The sequence below is a fragment of the Aethalodelphis obliquidens genome, unplaced genomic scaffold (genome assembly GCF_003676395.1).
Source record: "Aethalodelphis obliquidens isolate GAN/ISIS:26980383/991018 unplaced genomic scaffold, ASM367639v1 scaffold17, whole genome shotgun sequence".
Lineage (NCBI taxonomy): Eukaryota > Metazoa > Chordata > Mammalia > Artiodactyla > Delphinidae > Aethalodelphis > Aethalodelphis obliquidens.
This window is the reverse complement of record NW_020837961.1, coordinates 1529461-1551382: the sequence shown is the minus strand read 5'-3', so window position 1 is coordinate 1551382 and position 21922 is coordinate 1529461. Positions and strand designations below refer to the sequence as shown.

The window sequence follows — 21922 nt, the reverse complement described above, 5'->3', positions numbered from 1 at the left end:
AGAGTCTGTCATACAGAGTGAAGTAAGTCAGAAAGAGAAAAAACAAATACTTGTATGCTGACACATATATATGGAATCTAAAAAGAAAATGTTTCTCACGGACCTAGGGGCGGGACAGGAATAAAGACACAGACGTAGAGAATGGACTTGGGGACACGGGGAGGGGGAGGGGCAAGCTGGGATGAAGTGAGAGAGTGATATGGACATATATACACTACTAAATGTAAAATAGATAGCTAGTGGGAAGCAGCCGCATAGCACAGGGAGATCAGCTCGGGGCTTTGTGACCACCTAGAAGGATGGGGTAGGGAGGGTGGGAGGGAGATGCAAGAGGGAGGGGATATGGGGATGTATGTATACGTATAGCTGATTCACTTTGTTATGCAGCAGAAACTGACACACCACTGTAAAGCAATTAAACTCCAATAAAGTTGTTAACAAAGAAATAAATGAACTTTGGCTATGTCTCACACCATATCAAATATCAGTGCTAGACGGATTGTATGCCTAATGTGAATGGTAAAACAAGCTTTTAGTAGAAGAACATCTTCATAATATTGGGGCGAAGATTTATTAAACAGGACACAAAAATCCTTAACCATAAAAGAAAAGATTGGTATATTGGACTTCATAAAAATTAGTGCTTTCTGGTCTTCAGAGGTCACCATTTGGAAAGTGGAAAAGCAAACCAAAGAGAAGGTGTGTATAATAATACATCAGACCAAAAACTCATTTCATTAAACTTTAAAGAAGCCCAGCAAATCAATAGGAAAAAGACAGACAACCCAATAAATATTAACAAGTGACTTGAACAGGCACTTAACAAGTGAAAATTTCCAAATGGTTAATAAAGATATAAAAAGGTATTCCATATATCATTACTTCTCAGATAGATGCATATTAAAACCACAGGAAAATACACACTCACCATAAGGGATGAAATACACACTTGCCAGAATGGCTAAAACTAATAAGGCTCATGGTACCTAGTACTTCTGAGGAGGTAGAGCAACTGGAACTCTCATACATTGTTGCTGGGAGTTTAAATTGTTACAAGCACTATTGAAAACTATTTGGCAATATCTTCCACAGCTAAATATGCATCCATCCTATAATTTAGTAGTTTTATTCTTATGTATAAACCCAAGAGAAATGAGTGCATGTGTGCACTGAAAGATGTGTACAGGAATGTTCATGGCAGCTTTAGACATAAAAGCCAAAAATTATACACAGCCCAAATGTCCACCAATGGTAGAATGGATCAATTATAATATATTTATATGATGGAATACTACAGAGTAATAAAAAAGAGCAAACTATTGTTATTGTTACATGCAACAACATAAGTGAATTTCACAGACATTATGATGATCAAATAAAACCAGACACGAAGACTAAGGAGTGTATAATTCCATTTACAGGAAGGTCAAGAACAGACAAAAGTAGAATACTTTTGTGACAGAAGTCAGAAGAGTGGCTACGTTTGAGTATGGACTGCGAGCCTCATCTTGATCTAAGTGATGGTTATATGGGTGCACATATATGTAAAAATTCATTGAGCTGTCACTTAAGATCTGTGCACTTTATACGTCATACTGCATTAAGAATATGATCACTAAAAAAAAAAAATCAAGACTGTCCTCAGATGCTGTGTGGAATGGTGAGAACATTTAAAATGCCAGAGAAAGAAAACTGCCAAGCAGGGAGCAAATGATTTGAACTTGTCCTGGATTATCTAGAGAAGTCTTGGACATGTAGAATTGTCAGCTGTGCAGACTTTCATGACTAATCAAGCTCCCCAAAAAACTAAGGAAGAAAAATCTGTAATAATATGACTAACCACACCAGAGTGACTTAGAACATATCCACGTAGTGCTGTTTGTTCCTAATTTATTCACATTCAGCATTGATTTAGTACTGAGTGCTTTAGAAACTATTTAAAGAGTTAAGCATGACGGAAAGATCTGTAAAGGGTCTATTTTGATATTAGTAACATACATATAGTCAACTATACCCACTTCATCTCCATAATATTTGAAAGATATAATATATGTATGTATATGTATTCATGTATATAAAGTTAAGAAATATGTGTATGTATTTGTACATTTATATATACAAAGCTAGGTATATATACATATTTCTACCCACACAGAAATAGGTGATATATAGGAAACTATGGCAGAAAGATCTTTAGCTATACCAGAAATAAATAAGTATGGAGAACCACCACAGATTAGTGAAATCTGTTCTATAAAATACCAGTAAGGAAATCATGCTTGCATTATCGCTAAACACAAGCAATAAGTGGAACAAAATGTAACTATAATGAAATAGCACTTAATGCAGCTCTATACAGAAGCTGCTATAATGGCTAAAACATTTTTATTTACAAACATATTGCAATCAATATTTTATATAGTAACGTAAATAAGTGTATCTTATGCTAGAGAAGGAATTGAAAAAAAAAGGTTGCTGCCTTTCAAAGGATAAATTGTTGTAATTCTCTTGTATTTGTGGTTATTATATGGTAAAGGAAAATTTCAAACCAGTCTTTTCAGTCAGGTAAGGAACACCTGCATTAATACTATGTATTTATCTATCATTTATACTCTCTGGAAACTCTGTGAAAAGTCTACAATGCTGGATAACAACAATATGGATTCTTATCTGACTAAATCAATCTTCTGAGAACGGCATAATTAACTTCACTTAATGAGAAGGGGAATACCTTTATATTGACCATATTTTAGAATCTCTTCCTTCCAACGCCAGCATAATTAAAGGAGACCACTTACTCAGAGACACACAGGGTAAGATAAACAGATTGCAGTGTGGGGATTTAGGATAGGCATGAAGTACTTCCTTTTCGCAAGTTAATACTTCTGTTTCATGGATTGACAGGCCAATGGTAGGTTTATTTATAAAGCCATTTTCTATTCCCCACATCTAAGTTTCTGTAGGAAAATAATGCACATAGTTCTTACAAAATCATCTTCTGCTCATCTAATTCAAGATCTGTCCTCTTTTATAGAGAGAAGAAATTATCAAAATGTGAAAGTCTAAAATTAGTGGTGTATAATTGATAGCCTAATTCTTTCTTAATTATAGGTGTGTTACAGTGGCGCTATAATTAGGCAAGAACAGCAGCTCCAAAGTGAGTCAGACTTTACCTTTCACTCTATATGAGGATGTACACGGGTTCCGAGAGCAGAAAACTCTGGAAGAGGAAGATGCGGGGTCTATTTCCTCACACCTCTTGTTGGTTACAAGATTGTCCCCTATTTCCTCTCTCTAGCACAACAAAGTAAATATTCCATTCATATTTGTTTTACCGAGTATCACTTAAAGAACATATAGATTTTTAAATTAGAAAATTTACAGCTGAAATTGGAATTCTGAAACTAATGCACACACGCTGACTTCCCTAAAAAAATATTAATATAGGGCTTCCCTGGTGGCGCAGTGGTTGAGAGTCCGCCTGCCGATGCAGGGGACGCGGGTTCGTGCCCCGGTCCGGGAGGATCCCACATGCCGCGGAGCGGCTGGGCCCGTGAGCCATGGCCGCTGGGCCTGCGCGTCCGGAGCCTGTGCTCCGCAACGGGAGAGGCCACAACAGTGAGAGGCCCGCGTATCGCTAAAAAAAAAAAAAAAAAATTAATATAACCCATAATTATTAAATTATGTACCTGAAATCTGATTTAAAAAATCTTTAGATTTAAATTGAGTAATTATCATCCTAACGATGACAAAACAGATTCCTATAAATGAGATGAAATATTCTTCTTATAATTTGATATAAGATGCTTTCATCCCTTCAAAGATGTCTCTTTAGTTAATTATCATTAATGTATCATTAGTTAATACTGGGACAAAAGACTAGGCTCTCAGAACTCCGAATTGTTTTAAAACTGGCCCTTTAATCGCTAAATGGTCTTAAACCAGTTATTTTTCCATCTTTTAGTTAGTTATACATCTTTAAAATTCAGACAGTGACCACCTTCTCCAATCAGTTTCTCCAATGGCTAAATCCAAAGCTCCTGCTGTGATAAAATCAGAAAGTTGACTTTCTGATAGACACTGTGAGAGTAGAGAGTTTATAATAATATAAACGATAAAACCCCTCTTCATAAACAGCATAAGAAACAAAAAACTATCAGTGACGCCAAATGAAGCCATATTAGGAAACATAAGATAACTGTTAGAACGTTAAGTATTAGCAACTGGTACAAGTTGTGTCTTCCACGTGTAACGAGCTGTCTCGGGCATTAGAGTAAGTATTAAATATAAGAGACGGCCAGAGAACAAAAGGCACAGTACCTGTCCTCAGTCTGGGGCCAGCCCACTCCCTCTGCATCCCCACTCCTGGAGGATCAGGCACCACGATGGTCCATCTGCCATCACTCACCCTGTCCTGCACCCACCTTCCAGGAGCCCCAAACGCCCCTGAGGTTAGAGGACAGTTGAGAGAGAGGACGACCCAAGTGTGTGGTGAATGTTAATTTTAGCAACAGAAGCAAGGAGCATTTCCTTTGTGCCTCTTTCCACCGTAAGCTTAGAAATTCAACCAGACTACTGCTAATAGACAGATTGTAGAATATAACCTAGGTTTTAAGGGGAAAAATGAAAATCAATTATATTTTGCCTTTATAATGTCTATGAATCAGCTTAATCTCATCCAATACGTTTAGAATAACACTCTATAAGAGAAATTCTTTTTTTTACAAAAAGGAATTTGTTACTCAATTTCCATATACTAAAGCAATAAACCCTGTGGGGAAAGGTATGAGATGCGATGGCTACTGCTGCAAGCCAGAGTATCTCTGAAAACATCTCTGAGAGTCAGAAGCACAATTAAGATTGCCTTCACTATTGTCACCGTGGTACCCAATTATCCAACATTAATACAGTTAGAAAAACTATTCAAAATTACTCAATTTAGCAGCACCTTTTTACTTAATCCAACTTTTAAAGAAACATACCTTTTGTACATACTTTCCCAAATCACAGCCATGCCATGTTTTAATGGTGGGATTAACAGGCATGCTCCTATTCACTTTGGCGATGTGTGCTCTTCCATTAGCCTCCCTTCACTGGTACAAACAGAATGAACAGTGTGGCTTTTAAGTACTTTTGAGCCCACACCTTCCTTCTCTAGATAAGGAGTAGCTGACTGCTATGCTATAGCACTGAGACCTAGCCAAGGTCATGCATCAACAATTCCTTTTGAAGGTATATTGAGAGGAACTGTGAGGCCCCGTCTGGATTTCCACCATTATAATCCTCTAACGTGACATACGCCAACACGGAGGTGACCGAAACACAGCAGGAGAGCAGCAAAGTAAATCCGGAGGAAGGAAGGAAACACAGTGTACGGAAAGCACTCTTTAGGAGTAAAAGGCCTCAGCACGCTTGTTATCTACTAGAATTTGGTCAAGTCCTCACATGTATCCGAGCTTAAATTTAATAACGCACAACATGCAAACAAAAGTGATCGCCCCAACTATCAGACAGAAATACTGTGAGAGTCAGAGATGACGCATAAGAAACTGCTTTGGGAAACTGTACTCATAAAGGTTATCAGGTTGCCTAAATACTCACATCACTTCTCTATTATGCTAGGGAAGGAAAGCACCACAATCCTATATAGGCGCATGGCACCCCACAGATATGTCAGCGTGTGTGCACGCGTGCATGTGTGTGTGTGTGAGTGTGTGTGTGCGCTGCACATGGGGACCATGGTCTCCATGGTGTTACTGAGCTGAAACACAAGAGTAGCGGCATCCTTTGCCCAGAGTCACACAGCCTTCTCACCCTCTCTCCTGGGGAATTTGCATATTCTAATCATGAAATCTTGGCATCCCGCTGATTAAGGCGCGTGTTTCTATGATCGAGTTCAGGTACACTGAAAAGCTCTGAGATCCTGAAAGTGCAGTTGCTGAGCACAGTTGGCCCTCTCGTTGTCCAAACAAGCTAACGAGAGTAACTCTCAACAGACAGTGTCTGGAAACAATTAAGGTTATTTCCGTCAATATAAGGAGCACTAAGTAAACCATATGATCTAACAAGTCTCTGCCTCATTCTCAGGGCTCATTTACTTCAAGAGCGCGGAATACCAATAAAATTACCAGTAAAATAGAAGCAAGACCTATCGGGACACAAACAATTTAAAAATGTTTCAAACTACACTTCTAATTGAGAATCATGCGATATTCTAATCTATTTTAATAGGTCCACTGTTATGATCAGGCTAGAGCACTGTGTTATATTAAGAGTATTGCAACTATTTTCAGAAGTAGCAGTAAATTGTCATTAGTAACAAATCTGCATTACAACATTCATACGCAGCATCAAAATCAAAGTACCCGCTGACAGATGGACCACGCTCTCAGCTTACGTCGCGGTACCTAGTGGAAGAGTCAAGGTCCTGCCCACCCCACGTACAGCCAAGTTATTTTCTGTTGGCAGCCGTCTGACAACACCACTTTTTCTCCCGTGATATCTGGAGCACAACTGATGTTATTTGGAAAAGAGACCAGTGGCAATGCAGAAGGAGACAGTCTTCAAATTACAGTCTACTACTTCAACTGGAAGTTGAAAGTCCTAAATCCTAATGCAGAAGTAAACCGGCCTGGATCTCACTCAAAGTTAGGCACACCCAAAGATGGACTATCAGAGATCATCATACGCTCCGTGTTTGGCTTAATGTCAATACCAAAGTTTATCTGCTATATTTAAGTGTTTTAATAGAATGAGTTCTTATAGAGAGATAATAGTATAATGAAAGAAAGTTATACCAACATCAGCCTCTGGACTGGTGCCCATAAACAGAGACCATAATAAGGCCACAGATCTTTTAAAACTAAAATACATTTAATAGACACGTTGTAATTATGATTCCCATTTTAAAAGTCGAGAAGTTGAAGGCCTTTGCTAGCCTTTTCTTGGAGGGTTTAACAGAAAGTTTGGAATTTCCACATATGAACACAATCTGTTTCCTGACTTAGAATTAACATAACGGATTGGAAAGTGAGTTTTCAACTGTAAATTATGTAAGATAGATGGAAGTCATGCTTTAACGTAAAACGAAATACAACATCCTTTTCTTTTAAAAATAATCACCTAAATTTAACTATACTTTGCTTCAATTTTGTTCCAAAAAGACAATCAATTTTTTTTTAAAACTAGATTTCTTTGCAACAAAGTGTTTTTCTCCAAAGGAGTCAGGAATCAAACAAAAGGATAAGCGGTAGGGAAGGGAGCGGGGTAGAGTCAAGGTTAAAAACAGACATAGAAAACAAACTTATGGTTACCAAAGGGGAAAGGGCAGGTGGGATAAATTAGGAGGTTGGGATTAACATACACTCTACTCTCTACTATATATGAGATAGACAACCAACAAAGACCTACTGTATAGCACAGGGAACTCTACTCAATATTCTGTAATAAGCTAAATGGGAAAAGAATTTGCAAAAGAATAAATTATATGTATATGTATAACTGAATCACTTTGCTGTACACCTGAAAGTAACACAACACTGTACATCAGCTATAGTCCAATATAAAATAAAAATTAAAAAAAAACAGAAATAGAATTAGAGACAGGGAAGGAAGTTACTTGCACACTGCACTTTTGTGTAGACCACGGAAGGAGGGGCAAGGGGGCACAGAGTTTAATTACAAGAACAAAATCGGAAGTTAGGAAGCAGAATCTCTTACCCTGAAAAATTCCTTAGTGGAGCCAGAGTCTAACGTTCCATAAGCAATTTCTGTCTGCTTAGAGAGATCCTCCGCACTTTCAATGGGAGATACCATCCTCTCCACGGTCAGGAAGGCAGCTAAGTTAGCCGTGTAGGAGGAGATTATGATCAGGGTAAAGAACCACCAAACTCCTCCAACAATGCGCCCGGACAGGGATCTGATAACAAGTACGAAATGGATTTGTAAAGCGAAATGAATGACCTCGTAAGAAAACAAGTTAGCAGTATTATGCAAATATCGATTTACAGGGAAATATTTCGCTTTATACTTTTCAATATACCTGCGAGTTGATGACACTTGAAATGATTAAACCTTCTGGGCAAGGAGTACAGATTTACTAGATTTGATGAGACAGCCAGAGGCAGAACTTCAGATTCCTGAGATTCTTTCATAGTTATCATGGCCAAAGAGTTTATGGTATGAAATATCGTAACAATCGATTTCAAGAAATGTGCAAATAATCTATCCAATGCTCATACTACTCCATCCACTCATGACATAAGCAATCGAACAATAGAATCTAAGATCAACAGCAAAACTCAGAACAATGTTGACAAGCAAAATCAAATATCAAAAATAAAAGAGTATGTACCACAGATGTGGCTTTGAACACTGAAGAAACCCTCCTTTTAATCCAGCCAATGAAGTTCAAAACCCTCAAAAAAGGTCCAAAATTTCATTAGGTATTTTTTTGTGTGCAGAAACATAGGTTTTAGATACAGTACAAGATTAAAATGGAAAATAGTGATACTACAAACAAAGTATGACACAAAATATTATTCTTAATGAATAAAACTCTGATGCTTCAGGGCATGGACAGCTATGACCCTGTTCCTTTGTGCCTCCTGCTTAAAAAAAAAAAAAGAAAACTCAAGGAGAACAAATTAGACATGTAAAAGTTTGCCAAGATATAAATTCCTAGTTGAAATATAATAACAATATTTCTGTGACCATAAATTCTTAAAATACTTTTCAAAAGCTTAATTGATTCCCAGTAATTTACTGGTAGATAAACCCTAGGTAGATAAATGTAGACATGTAGATACAGAAAGAGATACATAGGGTATTATTTGGTAAGATTTGGTGAGGTTCTACATATAATGGTATTTGAGTAGTATTAACACACCAGTATAATAACTTTTTCTTTTTTGTTAATAACTCTGTTATGCCTAAAAATTAAACCTTCTACAGTGAAGAGGTAACACTTCTAAAAATTTAAATCATGAAAATGTGCCAATTTATGACCTAAACTAAACCTCCTAAACTAAACTAAATATAAAGAAATATTTTTGATGAAACATAGACACTACATCAAATTATTAGATCGTATTTGTAGAATAAACTACTCAAGCAGTCAAGAAAAGGGGTGAAGCTAAAAGTAAAGATTTTTTAGATAAAAACATCTGCAGCTAAAATAAAAGAGAAAAAGAGAGAGAGCACACAAGCAACGAAAAAATAATAATAATATAATTAAGAGCCTTTACCAGTCTCTAAGAGTTGCAAAGAATGAAACAAATATGATAGAATGGAAAAAAGTTAAACAAGTCTCACTTATATTCTGAAAAGGATATTAAATACATTTTGATTTTGGAAAAACCCTATGTAGACACAGCCACTCTCAAAATGTTCACTATTTATTCCATCACAATGGAAGGTATAATTGTATGACATGTAACCTGTACTGAAGAGGGTAGATTCAGTATCTGCCTACTCACAGCCCTTAAAACAAAATGATTGCATGGTAATTGCTTTTGATACTATACATTTCAGGTTTATTTGTAATATATTTGAGAATCATTTTTATAAGTCATTCTGTTCTAGCTGTAAATTTAATTAAATATGCCAGTTTATTTACAGTGTGTGAGATAACCCCCAAAATTTATTTGACTTGTGCATTATTCAAAACAGAAAATTCTTGAGCAATTTATTATTTACTTGTAAGTGTTTTCAAAGGATCAATTATGATTCTGGAGTTCCTGAGAAATTTTATGCAGAGGAGCAAATTCAATATTATGTTTCATGGTGACAGACAAAAATGTTTTTCTAATTAAAAATAAAACGTTCGTCTCTCAGTATCTGCACTAATGGAGCAAATAAATGCACATATTCTGCCATTTCTTTTAAATTTCTATTAAATAATTATTTTAAGAATGAAAATTTTTAATCATTTTAATCCTTTAAGGATATTGGGGGGGGAAAAAAAGAAGAAGAAAACCGGAGAATAAGAGTCAACTTTACAACGTTTTGCTCTCATAATTCTTTGGTCCTAGTCTCCACAAAACTACAGTTAACGTATTCTAAACTTAATTTCAGGCAATGACCAATTCAGTTCAATAAACCATTCTATATTAAAATTTAAATGTGTTCTACTCATATAAATAATAGAGTTCCATACCATATTTTACTTGGAAAAAGTTGATAAATATCGTTTAAAATATACAAAGAGCATCTCTAAAGTGATCTGTGGATTTCATACATTATTATTAAGATTTTTTAGGTACTAAGCTGCTCTATTCTTTCCTAATCTAGGGTTACCATCATTGCGTTCTAAAAAATGATAGTTTGGTTCATTTAAAAAACTCCTTGAATTTCCCAATATTAGGTAGTAAGTTCAATTGGTAAATGCACGTATACCATAAAGTGAAAGATACATATGCTTGAAGATTTTAATGAAGTGAATTTTGCTTATATATATATGCATATATCTATTCATATATATTCTGTGGCCAAAAAAATGCTAACAAGGAAAAATATGCTATCTAAAATTGATACATCTTACCAGGAAATAAAAATGATTACATGTGGAAGTTTAGTGAGTCATGACTCATGAATGAAATCACAAATGAAGAAAAAAGATAATATTTTAGGAAGCAGGCTTGTTGAAAATTAGAATGTCACTATGTCATGGTGGACCCTGGGAAAACACAGGTTGTTAAATGTCCCTTGTGCCCCAGCTCCTATACGCCAATATGTTTTCTGCTCCTAGACAAGCACTGGAGGCCAAAACCTTCAGAGCCCTGGTGCATGAGGAGCGGGGCAAACAAACCTGGGTCCATCGATGGGAACCCAGGTCGATATGTCCTGTGTCCTAAGGAACCTTCACATGCTTCTCCTGCTGATTCAAAAGGCAGAGCATAGTTTGTGGAACCTTAGGATAACTGCCTGATATCTCAGGACTATGGTAACATCATACTTCAAGAGCCTTCTTACCAAAGATGGATCACTTCATTATTATTATGAGCCACAGTGTTCTCTGAGATTCCAATCTGGTTAGTATTTTCCTCCTTCATCATTAGAAACTTCTCTTTATGCCTTTAAGTTCAATCAGATCAACTATAGAGATGAAACTATGAATCTTATATGTTTTGTCAGAGGTCATAATTATATATATATATATATAGTATGTAATAATTATTATTATATGCTATACATTAAAATTATATATCTCTCTATATATGCAATGCAAGTACCATTGATATAGTTCTAACTTAGTGCAGTTCCATAGAGAAGCCACAGGGAATTTGATGGAATTACGATTGTTCAGATCCATAAAATTCATAAGAATGTGCCCTGCTATCTGAGAAGTAGGTCATTGATAATTTCTGCATATATGATATATTCCCTTTATCTTGATGGGTGTAGTATACAGAAAAGATCGCGGAAGATACAAAATTTTGAGCTTCACATATAGGTTTTTGAAATTAATCACTTCTTATCCCCAAAGTGCTCAAAAACTAACAATAATGAAATAGTATTTAAGAAGCCATTGCCTCAGTTATTAAGATACCCATAGACTCAAAGGAGGGTAATTGAGCCCAAATTAAAATGTGCCGGTAGATCGATAATCATATAGGCTTTACATGTGAAAGCAATCTCATTAGGAAAAGTATGATTTATTCCTCTGAAGAACCAGACATGGCTATCATTCTTAGTCATGTACGTGACATGAATAAAGGCAATGTGTGTTTTGGGATACATTCATTATATTTAGGCATTCTAGGGCAGGAATTAAAATATTATAATGAGAATAGGGATGTATGAATTTATTCCATCCTGTATGTGTATTGCTATTCAATATGGCACAAGCATTTGTAACAATCAGTCGTCATTATTACCCACCTATATATTTCTAGATACTTGGAAAATATATTATCATACATTCTTTTTAACCCAGCAACCTAACCTTTAAAAAAAAAACAAATTTTATAAATATCTCTCTCATGTCATTTCCATGAGCTAATAATGGGGGGGAGGAAAAAAGAGAGAGAGAGATGAGATGTGTGCAAATGGAGTTGTGTCGCTTTTGTAGTTAGTAAGTAATGTTGCCCATTTTCCCATATACAGGTCTGTGGAGCAAAACACAGATGACTGTAAAATGAGAATATGCAGCAAAAACACGGTACCCCTCCAAGAAGGCATGGAATGATGGGAACCTTATGCATTTTATAGCCTCTCCATGGTGTGTATAATCTCACCAGGGAAATATAGGATCAACGTTCAAAGAACATTGCTCAAATATTTCACAGGCTTACGCCGATGGTAAGAGTCTGTCCTCACGAGTCTTACGCTGCTAGGACAGGTAGTCGGCGGCTGCTAACTTCTTTACAGTGAATTCATAAACACCATGAATGTCCACTCGAGACCTAAAATGCACAAAGTTGAAGCAGGTGAGTAACCAACCTTGGCGAAATATCGCATCCTTGCTGCATAAAGGCACCCAAGGAAAACCAGAGACTATTAAAAATCCCAAATTCATTAGTTGATTCACTACTTTGTGTTTCTCTTCCATCTTCAAACTCCTCAGTGTGCCACTCGTAGGGGCTAAATCTGCTGACCAGGAATAAAACTACACTGACCCCTATGTAGGCAAAAACAATGCACATCCAGATCTCATAGGCTAACGGATCAAGAAATGAAAACACTCCTGGTTTGGACTTCTGAGGCTTCTTGATCATGATTGATATCCCGAGGCTCATAAAGGGCTTTGAGAAATCGATCACCTCCTCTCTCACAAGGGTGATGGTTAATGGAGCAATTGCAATATCAGCTTTCTGTAAGGGAAACAAAGGAAAATAATAGAACCAGGAGTCACGGTCAGAGAGGAATCGTGGTTACGTTATTTGATCAAAGGGAAGGGAAGGACATCAGGAAACTGGGAATAATCATTTCCCTGGTGGAATCCCAGTACATACTTAACAGAAGAAAAGCAATTAGTTCCCCAAATATCCCTCCTGTTTATAAATACAGAGTACACCCTTCTGGCTTGATTACGGTAAGTACATCTGCCTCTATGCCGTGGCAATCTCTGAACAATGCATATGGCCCATAGGCTTCAAGACAGGTGAGATGCCTGTCTCCATCTGCATATTTGCTTCTAACTTCATCCTTCATCTTCAAATGTGCACAAGGAAATAACACAGCATTCCTAGAGCAATGTGGGAAACCCACCATCTCAGACATTGGTACTTTGCATGGAAGGCAAGCATTCTCTCAACAAGAGTTCAAACGTAATGACTTTACCTTTGAGAAGCGCAGTACTTACCCCATATACAAGTTCTCCAACCATCCCATTCCAAATTTTCGTGTCTGCATCCCTGGCCCCATACTTGCCATCCCCAACAATGGTCAACTTGTACTTGAACCCACAATGCTTGGCTATTTCTGCAGCCAAGTCAACACAGTAGCCCTCGTAGCGCTCATTGCCTTCAAGCATTTCATGATTTTTCTTCATCATAACATATGGAGATTCCTATATGGAAAGAAAGGGCTCTGGTTGATCAAAACAACTGTGTTACCGATCTACTCACATCCACTCAAATCTTCTGGTTTAATTATTACCTGTAAGCCAGAGACGTTGTAGAATACAGATAGTGGAAAATACGACTGGGAAAAAATGAAGCATAATGCTTCTGATCAAAGGTCCTCATCTATCTCTCATTATATTTCATGCACATGGCTGGCACCTGGCCATACCAAAGTAAACAAGAGACTCAAAAGCACAAACTGTTAGTATGTCCCCTTGTGGTGCTTGTAGTCCTAGTATTTAGAGAGGAATAATGTGGTTTAACATCTGTTTTAGTCAACTCTGGATCCACCACTCTCTTATTCTAAGTTAGGGCTCCCCTGACTCCAAAGAACCAGCCTTCACCCAAAACCCTGTGCCACTACGAGTTCGAGGATAAGGTTCTTGTGGAAATCAGGTCCATGATCAGTGGTGCCCAGACTCAAAGAGCCGTTGCCATAGTGATGTATGGAATCTACCCTCTCAGACTTGAGAGCTCACTTGCTCTTTGAGATAGAATATCCTAGAATTACGCTACACGGATAGCTAGGGAGTAGCATCCCCCCTGTGAACACCATAAAAAGGAAGCATGAAAACGTGACTCAACACCAGCCCCCCAATTTTCTCCACTGGAAAGTGGCACTGAGGATATTTGGGGTTCAGTGAGATACCTCCTCTCAGTGGCATGATTGAGGCAAAAATCCTCAAACGTCTAGCTTACATTTATTAAGACTTTTCCAAGTGCCAACCAATGTTCTTATCCAAATCCCTTGTTAACCTACGTTTTCTTCTCAATATTGTTACCATAATGAATCTCACAAATTCACTACATCACAACTTAGTAAAACGAAATCAGACTGTTTTGCTGCAAAATCACGTATTTCCTCCATTTCATTTCCCCAACAGTTTCTTGTCATAATCGACATCTGCCGTCCATCTATCCAAAGCCTCGACGTTCAGGATCCAGTTCAATTTTGTCTCATCCAGCCAATATACATCCACTCAGCCCTAGCTATGTGCCAACTACTGTGTTGAGACTCGGGGTTAAAAGGAAGGGAGATCACCCTTGTCTTTCAGGAGTTCACCTTTCCATACGAATATAGAGAAGTTGACAACATCATTAAACCATGGAACAAATCTAAGGACAGAACGGACCCAGAATTGTGTGGGAGTGGAAAGGTCAAACATGGGAGGAATACAAGGAAGGCTCTTCCAGGCTTGCCCTAGGTGTTCACCCATGTGAGCACCAGGTTACCAATTATCTGTGGAGCCGAAGTTCAGTCCTGAAGAGGATAAGACGTATTCTGAGTGCCGTTGCTGTGTTTGTGAGTCCTTCTGACAGAATAAGCATGCAGCGAATGACTAAAACATTCAAAAGCATCACTGTATCAGTTATTCTCCTAAATATAAGCAGCGATTCTAGTTCACAGATACTTTTCTTAAGAAAAAGAATGTAAAACAGAGGCATAGGTAGCTAATTACCAAAATCGTAGTGACGACCACAGTCTTATTCTCAAGCCCAGAAGTATCGTTTCCAGAAGGGAGTTCGGTGAGAGTAACAACCATTTTGTCGACTTCGCTCCAGTACCCGATCTGCAAAAGGGTACAGAAGGTGGGCACCTGGACATAGGACCTTCCTACTGGCAAAGCACTGAGTTATTTTCAAACCCATGTTTGAATCTGAAATTACACCTACCCTAACTAGGCTTGTTCTAAACAGAGATGTACCTTTTATGCACGTGAATCTAATAGCAATAGAAAGAGACTATAAAAATAAACAAACAAAAACAATTCTTAGAAACGGCTTGTCTCTTCGTGTTCACTTTTCATACTCTCCAAGGGTAATTTGTGTGGGAGTGATCATATAGAAACATAAATAAAATCCAAACAGTGGCATTTCAGCCATAACAGAAGAAAAAAAAATGTTGACTTGAACAGTTACATTCACATTTGCACCAGCTATGTTTGGTCTCCCGAACCATAATCTTTCAGGAACAGTTCTTTTTCTTCTCATTAAACTCTTTTTCTACCTCTGTCTAAAAAAAAAAGTATAACAGTTTTATTTATTATATCTTAAAATTACATTTCAGGATTACTTACCAGAAATAAACAGAGTTTATTTAGAAAACATATTTTAAAATATATGTTTCTGAAAGTTGTTGAATCCAGCTATGTGAATATATGTCTCCAGGATTCTGGAAGATGAGGTGATGGGTTCACTAACTCACCTCCTCACACAGAGAGAATGCCTTCAATTCACTAATGATTTACCTTCCGTGGCCCATTCGTTTTGAGCTCCATGATGTTAATTGTATAATTTATTCTTTTTCCATTCTGGTCAAACTTGATATTTCCTGAGAGACCTTCAACCTGCACCTAATGAGGAAATGGGAAAGGAGCACAATTATAAATTCACTTCCACCAGATACAGAGTGGTTGACCAGATGACTCTCCCGGGATGCAAGTCAAGAAAATGACACTTATTAGGTTTCTGTTCTTCAACCTACCTTTGTGTAGTTAGGAAATAATATTCCCTCTTTATAAAACAGAAGGGATAAAACAAGAATGACTAATTCAGCAGGAAAAAATAGTGGCCATCGTTAAAGTCACATTACAATCATTTTCAGTGACTGACCTGTTTGAGGGCCCTTTCTATTTCTACCCCTTGTCCCCAGGGCACAGCTGGGTTTGCCAAACAGTCTCCTGCATTCCCCCTTCGGGAGATTTCAATTCTCTGCTTCCGCAGGTTTCGAAAAGCTTCGGTCATCACTTGAACGGCGTCATAGGTCAGAGCAGAAGTATACTGAAAAGTACCACACACATTTCATAAGAATGGGAGAAAATTCAGAGGCTCACTGTACACTGGCAATCAAGATTCCAGTTGCCCACCATACATACCGTATCAGGGTCCAAGAATTTAGGCACAATTTCTATCTCTAGAAACCTAAGAATGTAAGAGGAGTAGTATGGAATATTGGAACTATGGACTGTCCCTTTGATTCTAAACATTTTCAATGATATTAACATCTCATCTATTTCAGGTGAGACTTTTCATAATAATTGTGTTGATGTTTTCACTTTTGTTTTTGTTTTTCTAACTAGTTTCTCATTAGAGCATCACTTTATGGCCTGACCTGGTGATATGGGAAATTATGAAATTAACAAATCAATATTGCTCTACTGTCTAATGAGAGATTCACCTGGCAATATGGAAAGAATACTGATCATTTGGGGGATCCTTAATCTCTAATTCCACCCTAGTGACGTTCATATAGATCTGCAGTGATCTTTTGAGTGTTTGTTTTTAAACTCTCCTAGGTGATTATGATACTCAATTAGAAGAACAACCAAACTTCATGATTTCTAGGTCCCCTCAGGCTTCAATAATCTATGATAGTCCTGGTTACAAGCTTATGGTATTCAGATCCCAGTGGGGCAGCAGGATTATTTTAGGAGCCTGGGGCGAAGCAGAAAAAAACCACTATCAATACATGTGTACTAGGCATGGTCAGGGGCTGGATAAGTATTATTATGGCATGTGTATATACTGCCATTTATCTACGTTCGATGCTGCTGTCAATAATGATAAATCCCATTGTAACATAAAAGCTTTAATTACTGCTGAGGAAATTTCTGTTATTCAGTATTTTTCAGTCTTTAGGTAACAGAAGTACAGTGAAGCTGGGGGGAAAATGCCATATCACACTGATTTTGTGACACTAAAATTTTTGACCACACATCCGAAACAGGACCTCAACATTTCCAAATAATCCTCTTTCTTCAGTAACTTGGTTCTTCCACTCTCAAAAGTGACTATTCTATACCTTCTTCTATACACTTCTCTTTCTCTCCTGCTGACTCCCCTGCCTTCCCGGTCGCCAAGAAAATAGAAGCCAACAGACAGAACCAGCTGACCTTTCCACCGAAAACTACCGAGCTCCACCTTCCCTCCGTCTCCGTCCTGAGCTGGCATCGCTTGAGGTGGCCACGCCCCTTCTTCAGGACAGCCACTCCAGCCTCACACTGACTCCGCCCCTCAGGCCCCTGAGGACATTTTGTTCTGCACTTATACTCTCAATATCCCGCGTCAGCCTTTTTTCTCTATTGGATCATCTCTATTAGCAATTCTACTGCTCCAGTATCTCCTACCACAACTAAAAGAAGAAAACAATAGGTAGGTAGGTAGATTTGATAGATAGGTGGATGATGAGGATAGATAATAGACAGATTAGATAGATAGATATCGATAGATATAATAACTGCTTTTTAGGTCCATATTTCCTTCCAATTTCCACCATCTTTTTCTGTTTCCTTCACAAGAACATGTGTTAAGACAGATTTTCTAAATTTTCCATTTCACATCACCCTCCTTGCTCTCTTGAAGTGATCTCATTCAGTCCATGGCTTTAAATCGCATCCATTCACTCAAACATGACTTCCTCAGCAGTGTCCTTCCTGCCCAGCCACCCAGTCACTCTCCTGCATGGGACCTTGTTCATCCCCTTCATAGTCTCTACCAGCATCTGAGTATCTTCTTCATGCATTCTTTGTCTACTTCATCTCTCCTCCCCAATAGAACAGTTACTCTAGGGAAGCAGAAAACTTATGTCACCACTGAGTTCTCAGAGCCCAGGGCACAGCTGGAGGAAGGAAGGGAGGAAGCAAGGCCAGAGATCTTGATACTGATTCTATCTTTATGGGACTCACATTGCCTCCCAGTTCAGTGAAAAGATACATAAACAGATAATTGCAAAATATCATTAGAGTGTTATAAATCGGTCCAGTGGTGGATAGACGCCTGTGTTGTTTATTTTTAATATGAAAGATGGTACAGTAAAGCAAATGAGAAAGTAATTTATGTGGTACGAATTATCCTCTCCTCACACGCAGAAATTGTTCTGAGCTTTTAATGCTAAAAATGGTAATGTGAAGTTATCACTTAATCTTCGCATGAAATAGTTTAGTTGAATCAGTTTCATTTTATCCCGTGAATGAATCAAATTTGATGGGAAATTTGGTAAGAAGAAAGAAGAAAAAGAAAATGATTTGAGCCCGCAGAACTGTGATTGATGCTGTTAACTGTGATAAGATATTCACATTTACTGCTAAATTTTCTTAAGCAACGTCACTGCAGGCCTATTCGTGAGTCCTTCTTGACAAATCTAGAATATCTCCTGGATGACTGCAGTTAAGTTTCCTGGAAATACCTCTACTAGATGGATCTAAATAAAACCCATCACTATTTTTTCCAAAATCTGCAACCTCTTCCTTCAAACTGTACATGCAAGATATTAGCAAAATATACTGTTACATATCCATTTAGGCAACTTATATTCTTGGATTGAAAATGTAATTTTCAATTACTGGGAACTTATCCTGAGAAAATATCCTCAAATACAGAGAATTTTCACACAAGCTATTCATTTCAGTATCATTTGTAATATGCAAAAATTAGAAGGAACCTAGATTTCTGAGAGTAAAGGAACGTTTAAAAACCATGCTTTCTGGGACTTCCCTGGCAGTCCAGTGGTTAAGACTTCTCCTTCCAGTGCAGGGGGTGTGGGTTCGATCCCTGGTTGAGGAGCTAATATCCCACATGATTCGCAGCCAAAAAACCAAACCATTAAACAAAAGCGATATTGTAACAAATTCAGTAAAGACTTTAAAAATGGTCCACATCAAAAAAAAATTCTTAAAAAAAAAATACACTATGCTTTCTGCCTTGTGGCAGTATTATGTAGCCGTTAAAAAGTTCTACTAATAATAATATGTAACAATACAAATAATGTTAGCTATAAAATAAGTGAAAAACAGTATTACAACTAAAGTTTTTTCAACAAAAAGTGAGAGTAATAAACAATGGTTATATCCCTTCAACAAAAAAAGGAAAGAAAAATTAACAAAATGGTTAGAATAACAGGGAGGAAACATACATGATATTTCTTTTCCAAGTATTCTACAATAACCATGTACCTTTTTTTAAAAAAACTGTATTATATCAAAAGTATTGCTTTAAGTCATATCTACTTAGGAAAAGACTTCTTGGAGAAATGGAGATATCACATCGGCTTTTTCCTGCCTCACTTATATGACTGTCTCTATTCTCCTAGAGGAAAAAAAACCAATTAGTTTGTTGTCTTATACAGCAATCCATCCACTGCTAAACAGAAACCTGTACTGCAGTTTGTTTTTGAGAGTAATGATCATAGTTAAAAGGCAGACTCTTCCTTCAGTTACCCTGCTCACATTACTATGAGAAATCTATAAAGCCATCTGCTAAATGTTTCAGAGGTCTATAAATGTTGGTGAACTACGTTAAAAAATAAGATGAGGCTGAATGAACTAAAAGTATTTAAGTCCACGCAGTGTGTTATCATGACTCAGGGCATGAGCTCACTAAGAAGAAAAATCCTTCCAACCTTTCTCAAATGTTCAAATCTAATCAAGTCTCAAGCCTATTATCACTGTAAATTAAAAGTCACAATCATAGACACAATTCGGGGCTGAGAGAAAATCAGCAGATCCTGTATCCGTACCTCCTTCCTGTTTATGTTCTGCATATGTGGCTCATTTATTTTTCTCAACAAATATATCACGTTTTTGATTGGACAGTTAAATATTTCAGTTTTATTCTACCATTCACTAAACTAGATGTAAATTCATTTGAAGGGAACGTGATGGTGATGTAAGATCTCCTTCTTCGAAAACAAATGCATCATCTCTGCCCTGATGTTCTGTGAAATCCCTCAGCTGAGTTGGAAATTTATATCTCACTGGGGACCATTATGTTCTGTGATGCTATATCACCATCACTCCTATCCACACTTGAAGCAGAAATCTGGGAAAACGTTTTTATGGTCCGTTTTCCAAATGTGCTTTTTATTCCATTTCAAATGTATCTTTATTGAGACTTATTTTTCAAAAATAAAATATGCATTTTAAACATGTTTGTTAGGCCCAACAGTGATCAGATATTATTCAATAATGCGTTACTATAATCACTGATACCTGAAAGGGTAGTCTTACAGCCAAAAAAAAAAGAGGAGATGAAAAGGAGTTCTATATACATTTCAAATTTAATGAATATTCAAAGAGGATAGATGGGCTATAATATAAAATTTTATGGAACTTCATAATGATAGCACCTGTTCCGAAACATATGTTACCTGCACGGTGTGAAGACAGAAAAAGAAATGCCATTCAAAAAGGAAGTACTAGGCTTTTGCATTATCACAGCGTTACAAAATTTCCTATGAATGGCCACTTTCCAAATATTCGTTGACACTTGAAATTGCACTGAGTATAGTTTAGAAAGCACGGAATACAGCACCTTCTGATTTCTATCAGGGCTGCCTCAAGTCCTGATTTTGCCATTTACAGCTCTGTTGCCTTGAGCAAGTTAACTAAAGCATCAGTGTCCAAAGTTTCTCATCAATAAAATAAGGAGAACAATGTCTGCTCTACGTCATAGTAGTGTTGGAAAGGAAGGTGAGGGAGAAAGGAAGAATTCAGGTTGACCTAGTTCGCTACGAGCCAAACCTGAGTTGGATAGTTTCCTAGTAAGTCCTTTAAAAGAAAAGAAACAAAAACCTCTATGCAACAAATATTTTTATTCCAATTTTATAGGTGAAGACTGCAAGTTACAAGTTATGTTTTTCTCAGGGTCACAAAAATATGTGACAAAGGTGAAGGCAGTTGAAGTAATGAGGGTGACTGACCTTCCTGGTTTGCCTGAGCCTGTCCCAGTTTTGGATCAGAAAGTCTGGAGTCCCAGGCACACTGGAACTGTTGGTCCCCTTACTTGGCAAATTCCACATCAAATGCATAAAGTTACAGGAAACGAGAAGCCGGATGAGTTGAAAAATATGCTAAAAATGCAAGTTATTAACCAGCATGTTTGTCTTCTTTTTTCCTTTTATTACGATCTAACTTGTTCAAAACTAGCTTATTTTTACAACATTTTGAAAACTGCCGTCCTGATCTACAAGAGTCTCGGATCCAATAAGTTCAGAAAATGGTTCTCATGTTGGCATATTGAAGGCCCTGAGAAATACCGCAGTAACAATTCCAGTTTAACTTTGTTTGGTCAGCATTGCCCAAACTAATTACCATTTAAAATTTTTCCTTAACATCAATTACTTTCCATAAAACTAGCATTTGTGTAACATACTTTGGGCTGTAAGTTTTATAGACTAATAAATTTGCCATAATCATTTTTAAAATAGCATCAATTATTTAGTTAAAATTATTATCAATAGAACGATATCTTCCTAGAGAATCTTACACAATATAACAATTCTCAGTTTCTCCATTACAAAATTATCAACATAGTCAAAAATGATGAGCTCTAGGAAAAATAACTAAGCTTATAAGAAAATT

General features: G+C 37.2%; 1 protein-coding gene across 6 annotated transcripts in view; it reads right to left on the bottom strand.

The window, feature by feature from the left end:
* The window catches only part of GRIA2 (glutamate ionotropic receptor AMPA type subunit 2), a 160148-nt gene that overhangs the window by 27199 nt on the left and 111027 nt on the right, over positions 1 to 21922 (bottom strand). For all 6 annotated transcript variants that reach the window (XM_027116816.1, XM_027116814.1, XM_027116813.1 and 3 more), the window contains exons 7-12: positions 16179 to 16346; positions 15815 to 15919; positions 15026 to 15136; positions 13304 to 13510; positions 12442 to 12812; positions 7720 to 7918 (exon numbers count right to left, since the gene is read on the bottom strand). In XM_027116816.1, the coding sequence (XP_026972617.1) occupies positions 7720 to 7918; positions 12442 to 12812; positions 13304 to 13510; positions 15026 to 15136; positions 15815 to 15919; positions 16179 to 16346 (1161 nt within the window). The remainder of the gene's footprint in view (positions 1 to 7719; positions 7919 to 12441; positions 12813 to 13303; positions 13511 to 15025; positions 15137 to 15814; positions 15920 to 16178; positions 16347 to 21922) is intronic.